The sequence below is a fragment of the Astatotilapia calliptera genome, chromosome 9, assembly GCF_900246225.1.
Source record: "Astatotilapia calliptera chromosome 9, fAstCal1.2, whole genome shotgun sequence".
Taxonomy (NCBI): Eukaryota; Metazoa; Chordata; class Actinopteri; order Cichliformes; family Cichlidae; genus Astatotilapia; species Astatotilapia calliptera.
Window position 1 is genome coordinate 34,587,385 of NC_039310.1, and position 23,903 is coordinate 34,611,287.

The 23,903-nt window shown below is 42.6% G+C and overlaps 1 protein-coding gene across 11 annotated transcripts in view; it reads left to right on the top strand.

The window, feature by feature from the left end:
- The window catches only part of LOC113029692 (LIM zinc-binding domain-containing Nebulette), a 127,723-nt gene that overhangs the window by 29,816 nt on the left and 74,004 nt on the right, over positions 1-23,903 (top strand). For 3 of the 11 annotated variants that reach the window (XM_026180667.1, XM_026180668.1, XM_026180669.1), the window contains exon 1: positions 21,389-22,370. In XM_026180667.1, the coding sequence (XP_026036452.1) occupies positions 22,346-22,370 (25 nt within the window). In that variant the 5' untranslated portion in view covers positions 21,389-22,345. Of the gene's footprint in view, positions 1-3,613; positions 3,699-11,900; positions 12,009-21,373; positions 22,371-23,903 lie in introns of those variants that run through there. The other 8 variants (XM_026180671.1, XM_026180673.1, XM_026180672.1 and 5 more) reach the window with 5 other exon arrangements.

Sequence of the window (23,903 nt, forward strand, 5' to 3'; positions counted from 1 at the left end):
CACAGCCACCCTGGGGTGGCTGTGGCTACAATGACAGAGGTGAGGCTGCCGGACACTGGCGCCACCGGGCTTTCTGACCACCACCGGTAGGCAACGGGTGAAGTGTCTTGCCCAAGGACGCAACGACCAAGACTGTCCAAGCTAGGGCTTGAACTGGCAACCTTCCGATTACAAGGCGAACTCCCAACTCTTGAGCCACGATCGCCCCAACTAATAATAATAATAATAACAGAATGATGAAATATCAAGTAAAGCTACAAGAGTTTGTCAGCACCACCACTGTCAGCGGAGGATTGCTATTACCATGAGCAGCGGTTAACATCTGTTTGGTGGCTGATTGTGAGATCAAGACATCGATGACCACAAATATGAGTTTAAGTTAGACACAAAATGAAAATGATGAGGTGGTGAAGGTGGGTTGCAAAGTGGTTTGTATAGTCAGGTTAAAGCAGTTTAAATGGCTAACCCATTTTTTTCAAGTTGGATTTGTAGAAACCTGATGTGAGCTGGCACTGACCACATTTATTTAATCTTTTTATTGTATTTTAATTTGGATCATTGGTCAGACAAAACAAAATATTCAATAGATGCCAGGATTCAACTGGTGTTTTAAAAGTTAGCTTGAATGATTTATTCAACCAACAATTACAAAGTTATCTATGAAGGACTAATTGTTACGTAGTTTGTTTATTCAGTGTTCAGTCTGTGATTCTTACAGCGGGTCGAGTGTGTGATCAGGTTCAGGACACTCAGGCTTTGTATCAAACGCTCAGTTTAACAGTTTAATATATTTTGTAAAACTGTCAGAGGTGCTGATTAAGTTGGAGTTTGTGTTATTGTTTAGTTTGTGTTGGCGTGTTGTTCCTCCGCAGTGTTTAAGTCTAAAAAATGCTGTTAAAGCTATCATGTTTGCCTAGTGGCCTTCGTGTCCGTGATTCAGTTCTCTGTGTGCTGAGTGTCGTTTTTCATGCCGTGTTTTGGTTTCTTCCACCCACTGCGCCTCAGCGTTACAAAAGCAGCTCCACCACTGAGCCTTCGAGCTGAGCAGCAGCTATCAGCACGAGACAGCTGTGACAGTTTGCTGACAGTCAACAGTTTTGATGGAGTTTCTTTTAGGTGGCACGAGGTCACTCAGTGAAGTTCAAACAAGCCACAAACTTGATCCATTTTTCTGGAAACAGTACCGTAGTAATCAAACAAAACTTGAACTGGAAAATGGTTGATATATTTGATAATTAGTTGCCCAAAAGTTATCTTCCTTTTAATATCAGAGCATTTCCTCTCAGTTTCATCAGTGATCCAAAACATGGAGGGGAAGGGGCATATTTTAACTGAAACCATGATAGGACAAAGCCACAAACACAAACAACAACAAAAACCTTACATATGATGGAAGCTGTAGGGGAAAAACCTATCAGACCAGGTTATTTATACACATAGGTACACGCGGATTGAAAAATGAGTCACAGGTTTTAGCAGTCAAAGTGGAGCTGATAATGTGGAAAGGAAGCAAAGGCAGGAAGTACAAATACAATGAGGCATAGAGAGATGAGAACTAGAAATACAAATGAGAACAAAAAACTAACATTTCAAGGTCCATGACAAAATCGAGCAGATTTTAGTGCCTACACCAGCAAACTAAGCGAATCAGCAAGAACTTAAAGGACGAAACAGGACATGAACCAGGACATTGTAAAGATTCTGACACCATCTCCCCTCCAGCCTCTTAAATTGAACTGTACATGTCACCAAAAGTAGAACAACACAGACACCAAAGAGCACCAATGTTACAGAAGTGAGGGCAACAACTTGTCCAACTAGGTTTTGGGGACCCAGAGCCTATCCCAGCTGGCTCTGGGCACCAGTCTCTCCCATTTTGTTGCTTTTGGATTTGTTAGTTTTCCTTCTCAGACTGTTATACCAGTGTTTGTGACTTTAGCATCTACCATTTTTCTTCCCGGGACATTGGATCACACTTTGAATCCAGAAGCAACAAACATTCAGTGTTTCATAGAAAAATAACATCCTGTTTTTAGAAGTGCATTCATCATGAAAGATGCAAAATGAGGAAACAGTAGCAAAGAAAATGTTAAAAATCAATTCAAGCCAAAGCATGAATTGCTTCAAATAAGAGGAACGAGGTCGATGATCGATGACCTTTACAGAGAAACTTGCTGGTTGAAAATGTCCAAGGATTTGTTTGAGGAAAAAGCTGTTACACGAAACTTTTGATATCAAGTGTAGGAGGGTGAAATCTCTGTTTTGTGGGGGGATTTGGTGAGTTTTTCCAATAAAAATTACATATTCCGTCCATAGATGAGAGAAGGCTCAAGGTTTTGAGGGCGATTTGAGATTTTAAAGCACTACATTTATGCTCACTGGTCCTTCCTTTGCAAAACTATCCTTAAAAGCTCACAGAGGGTTTCTCTTTGTGGGCTAAACGCCAGTTATACTAAAAATATATCCTCAAAGGTTGTTGGAGGTGGTGTGTGGGAGTGTTTTCCACCTCCGTCTCCCATCCACTCTCCTCATACGGTAGTTACTGAAATCCATTGTCCTACACACCGTGGGTTCCTGCAGACAAAAGCTAAAATTCAAACTCTGTTCTTAGATGCGGAGAAATGAATGCACCAAAGGCTATTAGTAAGAGATGGAAAGGTCAAGTGAGATAACTAGAGTAATAGCACAGTGCTGCTTTTTAATTTTACGTCCTCTTAATGGGTCATTGTTTCTGCTAATGTCACCGTCCTGGTGGGTCATTAACTCATTGAGGTGACTCACAGGACACAAAGGGCTCTGACATTTTTCAGCCCATTGCCTTTATTATTAAAGTGGGCTCAACATTTGTATTAAAATGTTCTTCGCAGTGAGAGAAACAAAGATGTGAGTGGTTACAGCTACAGGTGATAAACAAACAGCTTCGAGCACATTCAGTAGAAATGTATCATTAACAGGTGCAAATGTGTCAGTGGGGAGTTTACAGCATTTCTGCTGCTTCTAAGCACTCAAATATTTATTATTGTGAATTTTCTGTATTAGCATCATGGCTGTTTGTTGAGGCAACAACCTTTAACAAGACCTTTAAATGCCATGTAGTTCTGGCTTTTGTCAGAGTACTTCAGATATTATAGTCAATCTCAAAACTTTTTAAGGATTTCTAAAACGTGCATGCGTCACTTATCCGATTCTTTCCTTTTTCAGACATTCTGTTGTAGATTTCCTTCTGTGCTTAGGATCATTGTCCTGTTGCATGACTCAGTTTCAGCTTTATCTGTCAGACAGACAGCCTCACACTAGACTCTAGAAAACTTTGTTATACAGAGGAGTTCTCGGTCAACCCAGTGACTGCAAGGTGCTCAAATCCTCACCCCACCATCACCTCGCAGACAGCTGGTGTTTGCTGATATTGTGTGTTTGGTCTCTTTTGTCCAAATGATACAGTTCCAGAAGTGTTCTGTTTTGTTCACATGCAACTTTGCAAACCTACGATGTGCTTCAGTATCCTTTTTAGAGAGAAGAGGCTTTCTCCTGGGAACCATTTCAAACAAACCATAGTTGTACTGTCATGAACTTTCACCTTTCATGCATGACCACGCTCTCTGTCTCATTTCAGACATTACCCCAAGACGTCATTCACCATCGTGGCCGACACTCCAGAGAACCTGAGACTGAGACAGCAGAGCGAGCTGCAAAGCCAGGTAAACACACACACACACACACACACCAGGCCTCAGATGTGTGTACGATGCAGGAGCGCTGCCATCATCTCTGACCTGCTTTGATGATGATGATGCCATGTAGTGTTCGTCTGGTTGGTTTTTCCTTTTGAATGATGCCAGGCAGCCTCCTTGTTTTCCCCACAGCTCTGATTCGCACTGGTGTACTTTGACTGCGATAAAAAAAAATGTATGTAAAAGCCAGATGCAGTGTATAAATAGACAAACTTCCATCACATTCTCCTCATTTTGCCTCCAGGAAGCAGAGCTGTGCACCTGAGCGTTTTCATCTCTGTGCTGTGCCAAAGGGGAGGAGACATGAAGCTAAGAAGGTTTCACCAACATCAGGGCTTCATACTGTGACCTTTCAGTCAGTTTAGGTTTTCACTGGAGCTTTTTCCCCTTTAACTTCTTCAGTTTTTCTTTTCTCAGTGTGCCAAACCCTATGGTCCACATTTTCTTTACCTATTTTCTGGAAATGGGTTAAAATTTATGCTACATTTGGATGGAAACTTGGCAGCTGAAACCCCGCAAAAAATCTGCCTGCTTGCCCAGATCCACTTCAGTCATCAAGTCAAGAAACATAGTTATTCTTTCAGCAGAGGCCGGGACAGCTTGTACTCTACAAATGGCTGCTGTGTAGCTTGGTCTTGAATAAAAGTACTTCTTTTGTTTTTAAAATGACAGATCCTCGTAGATTAGGTCACACTGTTTGATGCCCTGATGTATTTGAAACCTTCTTAGCTTCATGTCTCCTCCCCTGTGGCACGGCACAGAGATGAAAACCAACGCTCAGGTGAGCCGGTAGAAGCTGTGCTGGCAGCTCTGCTTCCCGAAGGCGAGATGAGTCACTGTGCCGATTTACTGACACTAACTGATGCAATGGACATGTGAGAGAATCAGCCAGCTATCTGTGCCATATGTCCTCATCCAGTGTGTGTGTGTGTGTGTGTGTGTGTGTGTGTGTGTGTGTGCGTGTGTGTGTGTGTGTGTGTTTCAGCCCAGCAGACGGCAGTACAAAAGGACAGATGTCCACTCAGCAGTCTGCTGGAGGGGGCATGCTGTTTGGCATGCTTATGTGTGTCTGTGTCCTGCTCTGTGCCAGTAAATATTTGTCATTTACAGACCAGTTTCACACATTCGTGTATTCTGTCCCGTCTCCGTTTCTTCTTTTCACTCATTTTCCTCTGCTGTGATTTCAGGAAACTGTAAAAACCAAATATTTTACATCGGTGATCTTTTGGATTTTAATGCCCTGTTAGTGCAGACTACTGACATCATCACTGTTGCAATGTTGTTTTGATGAGGAGATCCAAACTCTCCTACACATGTGAGAAAGGCTTCTTCCTACTCTGCCTTTCACAATAAGAGTCTTTGAAGTATACACTGGTGTCGTCAGAGCTGAATGCAGGACTCAGCAGGCTGACATCCAGTCAAAGATGAATGTTTATTTAGGCAGTAAGCAAAGTGGAAAATGTTAAGCTAATCCAGAAACACAGGTGAACACACGGGGTAGCACAGGGAGAAGCATAATGGAAACTGAAAAAGACACTTTATTAGGAATACCTGCTCAATTGTTCACCCAAATATCTAATCAGCCAATCACATGGCAGCATCTCGGCGTGTTGAGGCATGTAGACATGATCTGGGCAAAAATGGCTTGTTGATGGCAGAGGTGAGAGGAGAGACCAGGCAGCTACTCAAATGATCACTCGTTACAAGCGTGGTATGCAACAGAGCATCTCTGAACACACAACACAAAGAACGTTTGTTTAATCTGTGCCAGTTAAAGAAGTTCTGAAAGCAGAAGAGTGTCCAAGCCAGTATCAGCACGGTCTACCTAATACAGTGGCTGCTGGATGTACACGCAGAGGGTGAGGAAGGAGGTACAGCTGAGTGTAACTGACACAGGTAGAAACAGTTAGGGGTGGGCTGACAGACATGTAGGGGGAAGAAGACAGAAAGTAAACCAACAACCTCGAAATAAAAAACATGACGCTAAACTTCAAAGTAAAACAGAGACAAGACTCACAGACACGACAGCAGAGACAAGCTCAGAGATGAGGCAGAGGGAGGAACAACAGGGAAGCACGGAGGGAAGTAAGACCACTACAAACAGAACAAGGACATGAAACCAAACACAGGACGGAAAAAATCAAATTCAGCACTTAAAAAAAACATAAATAAAAACAAAACGCTCAGTAATACCACAGGATTAGGAAACTATGATTCAAATAAAAAAATGTCTTTGTTTCCTAAAGTTATGAAAATGAAAGATTAATTTATTTCTTCCAATTTTAATAATAATAACAACATTTTTAAAAAGTAATTATTATGTCAAAATTATAATAGATGCTGTTTGGGTTCAGTCCAGAGCATGAAGCTGCTGCACAGGAAGTATAGCTGTTCATCCAGGATAACACCACACAGCTGCATGCAGCAGGCATCACTAAAGCTAGAGACAGAGTAGGGCACTTCCTTCTATTTCAAAATAAAGCACATCCTGTGAGCACTTTCCATAAGAATACTAAATTATTATTATTATTTATCATTATTATTATTTAGGTCTAAACACTTTCACATGAACAGCATGCTGCAGAATATGTGAAACCAAACCATCCAAACCAAAATCAACACTTTTCCATCTCTTGGCACTGGTTGGCCTTTTACATACAAAAACATTGTCAATATCATAAAACCACAACAGACCAAAGACATAGATCCACATCGACTGAGGGGAAAATAAATGTTTTATTTTGTACAGCTTTACAGACCCCGCAGGTCTGTGTAGCTGTGCTATAGTCTTCATGGTTTGTACACTGGATTCATATCAGCAGAAATGGGTTAAAGATCCACTAACATATCATACATCTACACGGCAGGCAGATGTGGAGTGGGAACCACTCAAATAAAGAAGGTGCATCCCTAAAATTTCAACAGTGGTGCGTTTGCATCTTCTCCTCTTTGGGTGTGGAGGTTAGCTGAAATAGAACTGGAATAAACTTAAATCAGCATCAATAAAGATGTAAAATGACTAATGTGTCATTTTTAGCATTGTCTTTGTAAAAGAGGCTTTCTTCCCTTGTGCCGTGTAGAAGGTGGAAACAAACCCTCTTCTTCCTCTTCTTTAGTTACTTCCTGCCCACTCGCCTGCTCTCTCTTTAGGTCATGTATAAGTCTGTTTATATTTGCTCTGAAACTCACAGGTTCTCCTTCAGGAAGCTGATTGTAACAGACAGTGACACTGTGTAGCATTAGTGTGCTTACATTACACACACTGGGAAACCCCGCATATGTTCAGCACTGACCTCGTTGTGTAAGGCACAGAGGAAAGGATGAGACATGATCGTGTGACCTGGTTATGGTTGGCGCTGTCTGTCTCAAGCATGTGGATTACATATAGAGAAGTCACAAAATAAAAAACAACGATTTTTCACTGCAAACTAAAATCATTCGGTTTTATTTAAAAGTCATTGTGAGATCAAATAAACAGCTCTCATTTTATTTGCTCTGAAACTGCAGTTTTTCATCCTTCAGACCAGCTGATCGTTCATCAAAACCTAAACAGCCTCACAGACCATCTCACACAGTCCTGAATGATCAGCACATTTTAAACACCTCATAGTTTCTTTTCAACCTAATAGAGCACTTTGCTCTCAGACGGGCTGACTTGTAAATGGTTCTTATATAGCATTTTTCTACTCGACCACTCAAAGTGCTTTGTACAACATGCCTCATTCACCCATTGACACAAGCACTTTTGTCTACGTTTTTTCTGTGTAAGTGCTTCCTATCATGAGCTGTTCTGCTTCCAGAGCTGCAGCCACCTCCATGTGGTTCTTAGACTTTCTAAAAGTAGACTGGGATGAGTGGAACCAGCTCCCAGTTTGTGTAGCCTGTGTACTTCAAGGATTAGCCTTAAAACATCCAATATTGATTAAAGCTTATTTTGGGGGCTGGATCATCCTTTAGTTATGCTGCTTTGGTTCAGGCTGCTATGGGACAAACCCTGATGCATCTTCACTCCCTGTTTTCAGCTTTTGTCTTCTCTCTGTTGGAGTTTGTTTTGTCCAGTTTGTTGTTCGTGGTCTCTCCATGCTCCATTTCTCTCTCGTCTTTCTTTCATCGCCCTGAAAGCTGAAGCAGATGACTGCCCCTCCCTGAGCCTGGACTTCTCTTCCTGTTAAAAAAAGTTTTTTTCCTTCATTTCACTGCCAAGTAGAGGATTGTTCAATCAGTGAAGTTCTCCTTATAATAGTTAAGTAATAGTTGAAACCCTGTCCCCTCAAACCGGACTCATACAGGACGCAGAGATCTGTGTTCAACCACGCAACTTCCTGAAACCAGTGAAGCAGATGAAGCAACCACGACCATATAAAACTATAAAACTGTTCCACTCCAGTCTAGGAGGAGGAGGTAATGTTGAAGACTACAAAAAAAGAGTCTCCACATACAGCAAAGGACAATCAACAGTGCATGAAGCTGTGCTGCTGTCAGTTGTGATTTAGTGCTTTGCAGATGAGATCACTGAGTCGTATCCACAAACTCTGTAAAAGATTGATGCTTTTCCGCCGTCTCAGTGTTTTCACGTTAGACGTCAGAGCGCAGGTGAGAGACTCACAGAGACTTTTTTATCCAAAGTGAAACCAGCGATCGAGACTGTAAACTCATCAGGAAAGTATTCCGAGTCCACAGATTGATGATGACAACTGATGGTTGTTCTTAGATTTCTATTCAGTCACACTTTGCTTTGAAACCAAACGAATCGTCCTTTGTTCATCGTTAGTTTCACGGTGACTTCAGTGTAGAAGCCACATTAGTTTTATTATATACAGTCTACAGTCATAACTGTGGAGAAGACGTAGGCAGTCTTACCAAATTCATCAACAAATAATTTAAATTAATTGAATGTAAAAAGAAAATGAGCCAATGCACTCAACCAATCAGAAATGGTCAGCCATGCAAGCCCCACCCCCACGGTCCACTTTTGTCCAGTTTCTCGAGTGTGTGTGAGAGAGAGGGTGTGTGTAGTTTAGCTCATTAGCTTGTCATATTAGCTCTGCAGGGAGCCTCGGACTGATGAATGGGGATTTAATCTGCTTTGTAATGAGAATGGGGGCAATCACTGTGAGAGCAGAATAACAGAACACACAACGCTATGAGTCATACTCCTGCGTTTTATAGCCTTATGCAACGCTGTTCTGAGGGCTAATGGACTGTTACTGATGACTGATAGGCACCAGCAGGATGACATTAGGTCCAAACGAGCTGCAGAGTGTTTCCTCTGAAGGTCGAGCTGAAGTGCGGGCGGGACCGGAGTAAAAATGACCGCATGCTTGTTATCGTTGTTGTCTGTGGGCTCTAAATCATCCACTCGGCCTGCTGCTTGGCAGGGACACAGTACTGGTTTGGCTGACCCTGACTCATTTACAGATCTGTGATCAGTCTGCCCTCATAGAGAAATAGTGTCCTGCAAAGTGAATGTGTTAAACGTGTGGAGAATCCTGAACATGCCCACGACATGATTCAAAACTAAAATGTAAAAGAGCCGTTTAGAGTCTGTATCTAAGGATAAAACAGAAACACCACAAGAAATCGTTCTTTTGAAACATGTCCGCTCATTGAAATGACAGCAGCGCACTTCAAAAACGCTGAGTTAAGAGCATGTTTACCGCTGAGTTGCATCACCTCTTCTTTTAACAAGACCCTGCAAGTGTTTGCCTTTTAAAACTACAGCATTGGTCTCCCGAGTTCCCAGATTTTTTATTCCTGTTGCTCGATTTCAGCTGCTGGGTGACAGGTCCGGACGACAGGCGGACCGGTTTAACAGCTGTGCTGTTGGAAAATGTGGAAAAAGTGTCAGTGTGGAATAAGCAAGTCCTTTCCTGAAAAAGATGTTGTCTGGATGGCAGCACATGTTTCTCCAAACGCTCAGCATTAATGAGGCCTCCACAGATGCACAAGCTACCCCTGTGCATGTGTGCCGACGCCCCCTCATTCTGTCATACAGGCTCTGTCCCACCTCTCTTTATTCCACGGCTTGTTGTGATTGGTCAGACTGGAGTCAAAAGGCAACAGTGTTGCTGGATTTGGATCTTTGCACAGTCGAGTTCAAACTTTGTGTAGATGCAGCGATGAGTTCACTGACAGTGGTTTTTAGGAGTGTTTCTGAGCCCATGCAGTGATTTCCAGCACAGAGTCAGGTGTGTTTGAGTTCTGCCTGAGGGCCTGAACATCACTTCTCTGGATCTTTGATGATAACAGATGATGAAATCTTACATCAGAAGCTTGATTGTTAAATCGCTGAACGATTTGAACATGCCGTCTGTCACAGAGAGGTGAACTCCTCCCCATCGTCCCTTCTGATAGTCTCAGTCTCTTTTTTGTCATTTTACTAATCAACACCATCAGTGTCGGCACGATTTTTTATTTTTTAGCTCTGCACAACTTTTCCAGTCTCTTGTTGCCTCTTCCCAAAAATCATTGCATTCTGTTTTTATTTACAGCTCTCACAGCGTCTCGCTCTCACTTTGCAGACTGGGCTCTGTTAGTCTGACTTTCATTCATGAGTTGTTTATCAACCTCTCAGTGGAAGCTGTGGCTTTAGAAGAGATCCATGAAGTGACGAAGTCACTCTGGATAATAATCTTGTCATCTCCACTTGTTTGGAGCCATAATGTCCTAATCTTCACTATTGTGTCATCTGCAACTTTGTCTCAGCACAAGGCAATTTTAAAAGAAGTTTACTAAGTAGCAGCTCCGCTTTCAGTCAATAAATAACCATCAGTCAGTCACATAAACATTATTATAGGTGTGGGCCTGAAATAACTTTTCCAGATCATTAACCAAACTGCCTCTGTTGGACTCTGTGAGGAGCGAGAACAGTCGAGCAGTGAAAATCAGCTTCTAAAGCCAGAAATAAAAACTTCTTTACTTTTCATATCCTGCAGATCGAGTTCCAAACGTACGCGGGGCAATTATAGCATATTTAAAGTCCTTTTCACACCGTGTGAGGTTGATTGTTGCCGCGGCGTATCTGAGCACTGAGTGGTGTAATTATTTCTTGCTGCTGTGTGGGCTCACTTAAAGGTGAAACCCACCTTCAGATATCATTACACGTCATCACGGTTTTGTTGCTTTCATGAGACCGTAGCTGAATTATGTCGTTAATTAGTTCCTGAACCACATCGTGATCGCAGCTGTCTGCGGATCCTCATCCGTCTTTTCACCCAGAGGAAACCGAACCACTGCTCTTCTCAAAGCCTTACTGCATAATGTTATACACTGTCTCTGAGTTTGGATACTTCTGTTAGTGCACTTCCACGCAGTGTGCAGGTATTGGAAAGGACTGTTGGAATACGTTCTGAGTTGTGACTCCCTTGTGTCAGTTTTCTGAATAGACTTTTGCTTGGATGCGTAAAATAAGGTCTGTTGTTGAAACTTTCTTTCAGGGTGCTGGTAAAGCTCATGAGGCTCAGCAGGTGAGTCTCACGCTGTACGGCTGCAGAGGCCTGAGCTTGAATCTGCCCCGAGGCGCTTTACTGCCAGTCTTTCTCCCACCTCTCCTGTCTTGTCTAACTAAATAAAGCCTTAAAGCACAAACTTAAGATATTTTTCATGTTTTGTTCTTTGCAATGTGAAACACAGAAGTTACATTTTAAAGCTAAGTGGGGATAACTTGTCCCACAGAATAAAATAAGTTAAAAACAGAGTGTTGCACCTTTTAACTGTTTAATTGTTGAGTCAGCTGCTGGTTTTTGCAGACATTTGCTTCCTGTCGGGTGTCTGACCACATAAAACTGAAGTCGAAACTAATGTAATCCTCCTGCTGGCTGAAAATAGTTGAGTGGTTTCCACGATTCTTCGGTGTGTCAGCGATTGAGGCTGAGAAGTGTAGCTCCAGCGTTTCATGTTCATCCTTGCTGTGCTCGTCATGTAGCCGCACTTGTCAGTGTGAACACGCTTGTGCACTGAAAATAGCGAGTGTAAGCGTGGAAGTACTCGACTGGAGACGCCGAGCTGGTGTTTGTCTTTGTGCAACAGTGTGACAGACGTGGACGAGCTAAATATTGCAGCACATCAAATATAGATCGAGTTGTGTCCCTCACACTGCCACAGAGACGCTTTCATAGTGTGACTGTCCCTTTGACATGAAGTGTTTCGTTCCCTCTGCTTCTCCTGCAGGTGAAGTATAAGAAGGACTTTGAGGAGAGCAAAGGTCGAGGGTTCAGCATCGTGTCCGACACTCCGGAGATGCAAAGACTCAGAAGGACTCAGGAGCAGATCAGCAACGTATGAACACACACACGATACACACCAAGCTACTGTTTGTCGCTCTGTATATGAGAGTGTGTGTGTGTATGTGTGAGGATGCACTCTGGTCGGTGAGCACAGTCTCTTACACGCACACACACAAACACAAAATGTCTACATCATCAAGCCCTGCAGCGTTTTGACGTCAGCTGTTTGAAGAGGAGCATCTTCTACAACCATTAGTGTAAGTGATCACGACTTCTATTTACTGAATGTAGGCAAAGTAGGTTACATTATGAATGTTTCTGAAAGGCAACAGAAGAAGAAGAAGAAAGGTTTCTGGGAGAGAACAGACGCAAAGGGGAGCGTGAAGGGCCAGAGGAGGAGAACGATAATACACGAGTAACAAGACAAGCTAGTAAACAGGGAGGACAGAGTTACTGCTAGAAGTTTGTGGATGTTTGAATGTTGTAGAATCAACTGAATGAAGTTTGAATTTATTACCAGTAAAGATTAAAAACTATTGAGTGTTTTTACACTAAACGAATGATTTCAGTCCAGAAAGTAGTTTGTCAGAAATGCAGAAGTTACAACTGTTGTGATGTTGAATCATTTAAAATCAACATTTAATGAACTTTATTTTTTGTGATTGTTTTCTTTTTGTGGTGTGTGAGAGAGAGTGTGTGTTTGTGCGCACAGATGTTCTACAGATGTGTCCTGATGACCAGACGACGCTCAGTGGATGATGCTGAGGTCTGTTTGTTTCCTTCCTGTAGTCATTTTCTGTCTCTTTTTTTACGTCAGTCTGATTGTTTTACGTTTGTATTCCTGCTTTTATAAAACATGTAAAACCAGCAGTCTTGGAGAAATTTTAGAAATTGGTCATGAAGTTAGGATCATGCACTTCTGCCCCTAAAAAGCAAAGATCATCGTGCACTGCTGCATCTACAGTTTATCACGCTGCATCTCCTCCACCGATTCAAAATATTCAAAACCATTCAAACCATTCAAATATGAGCTTAAACAGTACATGTGTTTATACTTAATAAAGTATAAAACATGTACTCTGACTTGACATCTCTCTTTATCTCAAATATATGTTAGCATATAAATTATATATAGTCTTCGAAGACTGGTGGACTCTTTGCCTTTGTGTTGTTCTAGACATTTTCTTGAGTTTTGTCGTTAGTGGGGTAGTGAAGTGAACTTTTTGTGCTTTTGTGGATCACTGGGAAAAGTCAGTGTGGAGTTTGTTTGGTTTCATGTAAGTGGAGCAAACTAGGAATTGGGAAAATGTGGAAAAGGGATTCCTCTCTACTTTCTATTTGCAGAGCTGACCTTTGTGATTTTGGTTTGTATATTATTAGATCTTGGATGGTTTGTATGGTCGATTTATTGGAACTCCATTGTATTTATTCCATGTTTTATCCTGGAAATCGGGGGTTGTGGGATTACCGAATTACTGAATCTGTGGAGTCTGAGTCTTTTGGGTCCATCGTTTTGTGCAGATTTGCTCAGTTTGAAACACGTGAATGCAAAAACTCACTAAAAACCCAAAACAATCATTTGAAATGTAACATATAGAAACATTTGCATGTAACAAAACCCAACTTTACTCTTTGCAGGCTGCCAGTGAGCTGCTAGGTGTTAAGAGGTTAAACAGCATTCAGTAAAAACTGACATGTGTGCAAAAACTTATCAGATTGATTTATATTCAGTGTCATTTTCTGACCTGTTTCCAACTGTCTGACTGACAGTAGATGGTTGAGACGTGTCGTCTGTTGGGAAACCTGCTCACTGTGCAGAGGAAAACCCCGCAGATTCCCTGATGTAGAATCTGCCCGGGCTCAGGCCAGTTTAACCATGTATGAATCCTGGCATGTGGTTTAGGTCCAACACTGGTTATAAACAATTTGACTTTATTAGAAAAGAAAAACATAGTTAATTTGTTTGTGTGTTGGAAGTGTAAAGGTGAGGTATGCCCGCCCTCGGCCCATCACAGGACTAACACACGTGTGAGCAGCGTGACCCTCACATTATCCAGCACACGTGAGAAACTTGGGAAACAGTTCAGTCGTATAAAAATGAGATTGAACAATGTTGGACTGAGTTAATCGTACGCTGACATATTTAGCCGTTTCTTTTCCCTCGTCTCTTCTGGGTTCTTCATTTCCAGCCTGTCGATCTTGGGCTCCGCCTCTGTTTACCTGACCGAGTGATCGCGTTATTCCGCTCCGTTAGCACAAACTCTCCCTCCTCTCTCGCTCTGCTTTAATTAGGACGCACACATTGGCTCTCTCGCTCAATTGCTGTGACCTTTAACAGCAGACCTTTTATTACTCAGCTCTTTTCGAGGTTGACTTGGCGAAAGAAAGATGAGGGGGATAAGTGTGAGGAAGAGGAGGTGGACGAAGACGGAGAGAAGCAGTTTGAGTTGAATATGATCAGCAGCTCGTGTTTTATTAGGAAAAATGTTTCATGCTAACCGCTCGGACACGCTGACGGGTGTCGTAGTTCGTCGTCTGTCCTTGAGTCTCATTGCTATGCTGTGGGAATCCAGATGATGTTAACGATGTAGCTGCGGTGATCAAAATGAGAACTTTTTATGTTCCTCACGTCAGGCTTCAATCTGCTCTTAGAAGTGTGTCTGTCGTATGGCTGAGGTTTGAAATTCTTCCTCAGCTTCCCTCGGTTTTTATTACCCGCTCTGATGCTGCTGTCACCTAACGAAGAGTAATTGTCATCGAAGGCGGCGCGAGCGTCTGTTTTGGAATTCATTCATTCCCTGATGGAGATCCTGTCACTCCTGGAGTTCTGACGAGCTGAAACTTTATGACCCTGCCTTTGGTCCACCCTGTAGCTTAAATACAGCTCCCCCCTGTGGGATCGGGCACCAGCGCGTTAGCAGGAAATCATCACATCTAAAAGTGGTGAGTTTGACCTGCTGCATATCACCTGCTTCATCACACCCCTCCAGCACCCTGCCACCAGCTGACAGCCTTTAATCACCACCTGACCATTTTTAGAGAAGCTCCATAAGTTTGTCACACAGGTCGTCACACCTCCCACATCCAGCATGTTCCACTCAGGGTTCACGTCTCAGCCCCGACTGCCACCCCTCGGCTTCAGGTTTCACCTCATATTCAGTCTGAGACCTGTGTTAAATTAATAAGTGACTTTTACATGTAAGAAACCATCAGCTTTGACTTGATGACTTGCTTTCCTAACCCTTTCCCTAAAGATGGAGGCTTGGATAGAGCGCTGAGAGAGGCGGAGACGGGGAGGAGGGGGGGGTCGCATTTCATTTGAAATGAAGGAAGTGAGATTTAGTGCAGAGTGGAGGCTGACTGGGTAAAAGAAGATGATTAGACTAAAGTAGTGAGACAGCACTGACATACGTGGGAGAGTGGAAGTGATGTAACGAACAGAGATTAACCTCGACCCTGCTGTCCTCCGTGCCATTATTATGTTCAACATAACAGGTGATATTAATAATCTGCAGCTATTTATACAGAAGGATAGAAAAAGCCTGATTATTGCTCAGTTTAATCTTCAACATCGTGCTGTAAAGCAAGTCCAGTGGTGTTAAGATGAGTCCGTTTATTTTACAAGTGTGTTAAAAACTCTAAATGTCAAAATCAGAATTCAGTTTGGTTTAAAAGCCAAAGAATGAAAATATTTTTTAAAGGATTTAAAAATGTTCATAAAGGGGACGTCCATCCCAACATTTAGGAGAAACTGCTGTGCAGTTTCACCTCTGTGGTGCATCAGCTCAGCTCTGTAGTGTAGAGGGAACAAAAGAAACACCTATAAAGTCTGAAATCATTGGAAACTGTCAGACGCCACCAGGGTGACATCTGGCCTTGCTTGTGTGTCCCAGCAGAGTTCGGTGCAGCTTCAAAAAAACTGAGCGACAGCAGACTGGCACCTGGATGAAGACCATTACAATAGTACTGGGAGAGCTGGGATGAATTCAAGGCATGCTGAATGAGAGCTTCCCCTCCATCAGTGCTTTAACGTCCACGAAAGTCATTTTTTAAACACTGTGTTGTCAGCGATCACTCGCAGGTTCTTTGCAAGCAACAGATCCTTAAAGAGTCAACAACAACAACAATCTTTATTTATAGAGCACATTTAAAAGCCTTGGGCATACCAAAGTGCTTTACATAAAACAATAAAAGGTTCAAACATTGATAACGGATAAATAAAAATAACGAGTTATGTTCATAGATAAAAGCTACCAATAAGAATGACTACAGCACATGGGTAATAGCAAGATAAAAGCTGTACCACCATAATAAAAACACCAATAGAAAGATAGGAGGGAATTAATACAAGAGGTCAATAGGTCACAGCAACCAAACAAACAAACAAACCAGCAATTAAAAGGTGGAGAAGGCAAGTTTAAAAAGATATGTTTTAAGCTGTGATTTAAAAGAATGAATAGAATCAGATGCCCGGATGCCAATCGGGAGATTGTTCCACAGCACAGGTGCGACAAGAGCAAACGATCGATCACCTCTAGTCTTAAGTCGAGATCTGGGCTGAGCCAGCAGTAACTGTGACGATGACCTTAAAGCCCTAGCAGGAGCATAAGGGTTTAAAAGGTCCTTAAGGTAACTGGGTGCAGTGTTGTTAGTAATTTTAAAAGTAAACAACAAAATTTTAAATTGAATACGATATTTGACAGGCAACCAGTGCAGATCGGCAAGGACAGGAGTAATGTGGGCAAACTTTTAGTTAGAATGCGAGCTGCAGCATTCTGAACTGTCTGTAATCTCTGTAAAAGGGAAGAGTGGAGACCACAATAAAGTGAATTACAATAGTCCAGCCTCGACGTTACAAAGGCGTGGATGAGCTTTTCGAGATCTTTATGCGGGATATAGCGCCTAGCCCTAGAGATAAGACGAAGCTGGTAAAAACTAGATCTGACAACAGCAGACACTTGTTTGTCAAGTGAAAAGGAGCTGTCAAATAAGACACCCAGATTCCTGACAGTATCAGAGAGAGAACAACTAAGAAAACCAAAGGCATCCCGGAGTTTGGCACGAAGGGCATTACTACCAAAAATCATAATCTCGGTTTTCTTCTCATTAAGGATAAGAGAATTCGACAACAACCACTTCTTGGCAGTCGAGTCGAGGTCAGAGCATCCGGAAATAACACAGCTGGTTTTCTGTTTGCTTAATTGAGAAAGAGCGATGTCATCCACACATCACAGTGCAGGCTCATTAGAAGGAAAAACATCATCTGCAAAAAGCTGCAGATGAGACGCGCTTCAGCTTCAAAGCGCTGGTATGGCATAGTTTCCACTGTCAGTAACAGCAGCAGGATCTGAGTTTATCTGTAGTGCAGTACAGTATTCCATTAAAAAATAAACTGTTGAAAACCTGAAGCGAAATGTGTTGTTTCGGCTGAGCTGTGGCTGGCAGCAGCACTGGTTCACATCAGGACGAGATCACAGGGCCTCTCCCAGGAAAAGCTTTGTGTTTCAGAATTCATTAACAAGATCTGAGGAAAGACACAAAGAGAGAGAGAGAGCTGGTCAGTGAGGAGGCTTTCTTTTCTTTCTTTTACCACCTATAAAAACTCCAAATTCAGCTTCAAGAAGAGACCAAAGCAGCTCGTTCCCAGAGAGTCGTGTTTGCTGTGATTCTGGGTGAGGCTGTGATGGCTGCAGGCCCAAAGTCAGCCAGGACTCAGCTGTTTCTCAGGCCACTGAACCACTGATTTACTGTTTGACCCCTGATGGGTTTGGATCTCTGTGAGTGCTGGTGAGCACAGAAATATCAAGTAGAAGGATAAATATTATGAGTATTAATGAGAAAGTGCCCCAAGACGATGGTATCACCAGTTATGAAAGCATGCTGGTCTGTAACAGAAGTCAGCAGTGCATTTTCTTGCCAACATTATTCAGTTGTCATGGTAACTGATGTATTTATATATATTTCTCCTTTTTTTTTTACATTTACAATTAACTGTGGGAGGAAAATGCTGTTCTTGGAACAAATCCGTCCGTGGAACTGATCCTGATTTCTAACGAAATCCGATAGTAAAGTCTTGCAGTTGTATTTTCTTCACAGTGATCACAATAAAAACTTAAAATCTAAGTTTTTTAATGTGATTGGTCAAAATAAATAAATGGACACCTCCAAAGCTGAAAAAGAAGCTGAAGTACCAAAGGCTGCAGTTCCTCTAGTGGCCACAAGAGGCTGGCTCCATCAGCGAGTCCTCATAGACATTTAATGTTAAAATCTTTGCAGCAGAAATAAACTTGTTTGCCTGCTTAAAAAAAGATTTTGGTTTCTATTGATGCTTTCCAACATCATAACTACAGTAAGCTGCGTGAATTCTGTTACAGCTCAATGATTTGGAGACTGTTATGAGTTTAAAATTAGGGATGTGACTGCACTGCAGTGTGTTTTCACCCTCACCTCACCTTCTCAGCTGTCTTTGTCTTACTGTTTTAATGCATTTATACATGGAAATCAATTGTATGACTTAGAGCAAATCTCTTAATAAGTGGAAGATAATCAATGGTGGCATCAATTAGCAGATATGTGTGTCTTTGGCTTCCTAACCATGTCAGGCGCAGTGGCCCGTGGACATGGGATGGACTCAAGTGCAGATTCAAAACCGGAGGCCAGGGGTGAGGTGTAACGAAAAGAGATTTTATTTTACAATGCTCAGAGGCTAACAGAAAGTGCAGACTAGAATCAATGAACATAAACTAGATGTCTGAGGCGAGAGAAAAATACTGTGATGAAAACTAGATGGCAGGGATAACTGGGTGCAGGTACTGGGCAGGGGAAACTGTGGCGGGCCAGGGCACTGAAACAGAGGACAGAGCAGTCAGGGGAATCCCACAGAGGGTTGCGAGTGAATCTAAGGATAGTACACTGAGCTGTCTTACAAGCTTGCAGGTGGGGGTTGCGTGGAGGGGGGAGGCAGGAGAGGTCCAGGTGGGTGCTGCATGCAATGCAGGGAGGCAGGCAGGAGAGAATGGCAGCTCCAAAACGGAGAGGGATTACCGGCGGCAGCAAACTGGTATCCAGGAGAGCTTGGTAGGTGGGTTTCAGAGGCTGACGAGAAAAACAGAGATACGGTTAATACACACGATTAGTCACCAAGGAACGGACGTGAGGCCGAGAACTGACTAAAGTTGGCAGATAATCTGGCGAAGACCAGTTGAGTGCGCCGGTCATAAATACTGCTGGTACGATTGCCATCAGGTGAGGAACAACAAAGACTCCACCCACTGGGGAGGAGCTGATGCTGTGGAAAACCACCCAGACCACGACAAACCAGGCTTGCTCATGTTAGCAGAAAGCTTATTTCCTCACTTTCTCGTGTAAATTTGGTCACTTTTGTCTTTAAAATCGTGGTGGAGGTGTGGCACAGCTGCAGGGGAGGGGTGGTGCGGTGAGCTCAAGGGCCAGCGCCAGCGAGGTTAGAGGGACAGGTGGACATGATCTAAGTAATGAGGGTTCCCCCTGTTTATAGTGAGGTCAGAGACCAGAGGCAGCTGGAAAGCTGGTGGACGCTTGTGCCGAACCTGGGAAACAGTGTTTATGTGCAAAGTCATTAAAACAATAAAGCACAATGGGAAGTGTGTCGAGTCACGGTCCTTAAATCCTAACATGCAGCAGCCAGTTTACGCTCACCGCTGTAAAAGCCTCAGAAAGCAGAGCACAAGCCGTGGGTGGTGTGTGTGGTTACAGTCGCCTGTCATATAGTTTACAGGCTGAGCTGGGTTTTGCTGGTTGTGGAGCCTTCCAGGTTTGAGCCGTGCACATTCCAGTCCACAGATGTTTTTACTAGTTTGGGATGTAACAGGTACTGGAAAAATCTTTTTAATTAATTAACTTTTTTTAATATGTCACAGTTTGTAAGATTTGTTGTGTAACCAGGACAATGTGCATTTCCAAAGTGCCCAAACCGAGAAAAATGAGCTTTCAGTTGATTATTGAAGCTTATTTTTTCATATAATCAACAACAACAGCATTATCCACGATCAGAATCATTTATCCACATTTTATTATTTTTTGCTTGATATGCGTATTTTCTTAATTCAGAGTCAGTTTGCTGTTATATGTGGATGATTCGGTGTCAATGGTGATAAATGAACCCTTTGCTGTTGTGTTGAGCTGTGATTAGTCTTTGTGCAGTCTGGGAGCAGATGGTCACTCGGCGCCTACGCGGTCGGTCTTTATAAGGTCGACGTCCTGTTTACATGGACAGCCATCTGACACATCCCAGAGCCAGATCACCTGCAGTCTCTGGCTTCATATCGGAAAATCATTCATACCAAACGATGCTGGAATATTTAAAGGAAATGGGTGTTTTAATTCTGCACCTGTGTACACTGTGAGTACAAAAGAAAACATAAACAGATAAAGTATTTAAATTCATCAGTGCATAATATCAGATGATAGTTCAGTAATACGTTTTAGGGAGTAAGTGATTGTTTTATTTTGAAAATAGTTCCAGCATTAAAACTTCAAATGTAAATATAATATATAACAGTCAACACCAAACTTAATCCTGTGACCTTCAGATCCCATTCCCAACTCTGAACATCACCTAAACACCACAAATAAACTATTTGTTTATGTTTTCACTGATTCATTCTGAACAGCTGCTTGATGGAGTTGATCAAAAATAGAGCAGAAAATTAAGAATAATATGCTTTTTTTTTAAAATTTCATACCTTTAATTAATTTTCTTTGTTTCCAGATATATTAATCTATGAGCTTAATTTCTTAATTACTTTCCAGTTTAGCATTGCAGTGAGCCAAAGCCTGTTTAACAGGTGTAGACGGATACACCCTGACAGGTCAAAGGTCTATTGAAGCACCAGATCTGAATATTTAAAGACATTAAGTTGTTTGACATTAAACACCAGGTGAGGCAGGAACACGTGGGCTCTCACTTCTGGTGTTGATTTATCAGAAATGACTTCTTGTTGTCCAGCTGTTCACTTCTGCAGCCACGCGGGCCTTATTTAAATGTTCCAGCAGAGTTTGGTGTTAGCCGCAGTCCACGCTTTGGGAATCAGTGATATATAACATTATTATATTTCCAATTCAACCATATGTTCAATTCCACCATCAGGCCGGGGTCTTTGCATGTTCTCCCCGTGTTTGCGTGGGTTCCCTCCGGGTACTCCGGCTTCCCTCCAGGTACTCCGGCTTCCTCCCACCGTCCAAAGACATGCAGCTTGTGGGGATAGGTTAATTGGATAATCCAAATTGCCACTAGGTGTGAATGGTTGTCTGTCCCTGTGTGTTGGCCCTGCGACAGCCTGGCGACCTGTCCAGGGTGTACCCCGCCTCTCGCCCTATGACAGCTGGGATAGGCTCCAGCACCCCTGAAAAGGATAAGCGGAAGCGAATGGATGGATGGATATTTTTGCTATCGTGGATTTATATTGATTTTTTTCATGTATGACTTGAATGTCATAATTAATCAAGCGATTTACAAACTAGTGGTGTAGCTACTCTCAGATCTTTTGGTCTTTCCTGACCCTGCGTGGGTTTACTTTTGGTTTGCAGACAGAAAGCTGCACATCTGCTCAGCAGAAAAATAAAAAACTCAGCTGGAGATGAGATGTTGAGGTTGTTTGATCTTTTCAGCAGCAACACTGTTGGATCTTTATCTCAGGGCACCAAAGGCAAAGCTAAATGAAGCAATGAACTTGGACTTACACTCTTCAAAAAACATTAAACATAAACGGTAATAATAATAATAACTTTAACATATATAGAAATTTTAAAATGAATATGTCAACGCTGTGCTTGTAGTTTATCAGTTACTGCAGGGACCAAGGCACCTGATTAATATTTGTCTGTTTGTAAGTGGTGAATGCCTTCCAGCATACGACACCTTCATCCCTGAACACACACACACCACAGTCACACAGTCACACAGTCACACAGCTCCGGTGCCTCTGTCTTTGTTTCTGGGCAGCACACACTGTACCAGAGCTGGCACCGTGGCTGGGATGAGGGGCATGGCGGTGATAAGATTCTGAGTAGCGGGCTAAATGTAGAAGCTAAAAATGATAAGAGGCACTCGATCAACATGAGTCAGAGAAGACATTCAGCCATCGCAGGAGGCTAGACGAGGCAGTGCAGACGCTCACAGGTTTTACTGAATATATAGAGAAACGAGAGGCGAACACGACATTACAGAAACTGAGTGTCGAAGAAGCTCAAAGTGTGACAGCAAAGAAGGTTTAAAGGACCTGGAGTGGAGGAGTGAAGTGCTGGAACAAAGTGACAAAACTGAGTGATCACTACATCGGAGAAGGTTAATAAGAGGCAGTGAGTAAAACCTGAAAGACCGACATACGCAGAGGAAGCCAAGAGCACAGCATGGAAAATCAGCCACAGGTTGAAGGTGAGAGAAAAACGAGCGAGTGAGGTGAAGGTCTGAGGACGTAAAGTTGGAGATCTTTGGTGTCAAAATGAAAGTAACAGCACACAGTAACCTGCAGAATTAGGAGATGACTTATAATGTAATGTGACTGTAATCTTATTCTGAAAAGCCAAAGTTCAACCTGTTGTCCAGTGAGCACAAAAGACGACCTTGATCACAGGGTGAGGATGACTTTGAGGAAGCTGTTAGCACCAGATCAAGGGCGACTGTAACATGGAGGACTGTGACAGGAGGCTCGTCTTTGCTGGCCGCCTGTTATCAGCTGACATGGGAAGACTGACCCAACGCAGCTCGGATGTGTCTTCCTGGCTATAAAAGCAAACCCAGATCAGCTGCTCGTGTTTTTCTTCCACTCCACCTGGAATCAGACCAGTTGTGATGGTTGTATTTTGGCTAGTTTGTGTTTATTAAATTATCTTTTATTTAAATGAACATCTTGTGTGAACTCTCTGCCTGTCATCTACTTTGAGCCAGTTCATGATGAATAAAGTCCAATCAAATACTTTTGCTTTACTTACTTTCTAATCGTGGGGTACAGGCTACATTGACTGCTGAGTTATATCTAGTGTTATTATTTATTTCTGTCCCAGTGGTAACTATTACTGTTATTACAGTTTTATGTTACACAGAAGTTGTCGTGGTTTCAGGGTTTTCTGTTGTGTTTGAGTTTGGTTGTGATCGTCGTCGCAGTGCTTGAAGTTTTTGGATTATTATTAGTTTTGGATTCCTTTTGTTTTGAGGGTGATTTTAGTGATGTCAAGGTTTATTTTTGGACTTATTATTTAAGTCTTGGTTCCTCAGGGAGCAGGTGGATGAGAGAGAAGTGGAGGTATACACTGGAAATAAGGGGAATGAAAGTCAGTAGAAGCAAGACAGAATATGTGTGTGAATGAAAGGGAGGCTGGAGCTGAGGTATTGAAGAACAGAGTGCAGGCAGGGCTGAGTGGGTGGAGATGAGTAAAAGGGAAGGTTTACAAGGTGATGTGTGGTTTGGAGACAGTAGCATTGATAAACAGGCAGGAGGCTGAGCTGAAGATGTTAAGTGACCAGAATGGAAAAGATCAGAGACGAGTAGAAATGTCAGACGGACATCTCGGGTCGAACGGTTTGGAGACAACGTCCAAGGACAAAGCTGAGCTGTTTGGACATGTGTAGAGGAAGGATGTTTGGATGGAGCTTCCAGGCAGGAGTGAAAGAGGAGGAGCTCAGACGGAGGAGACTGATGGATGTACTGTTGGAAGGCGTGCAGGGTGGTGGACAGATCACTGTGGTGGCTCCTAAAGGGAGCAGCCAAAAGAAGAAGACGATGGAGTTGTTGAGATGTTTGACTTACTCTGATGTTTTACACTTTCACTTTCTGAATACTTGGTTTTTATTCAGTGTGAGTTACAAATTGAGTTTATTATTTCTGTCTGCCTTGTGTGTCACTTAGTGTCGTTCCCCACCTTTGGTATCATGTTTGTGTTTCTTTTGTCATTTTTTACCTTTTGTCCC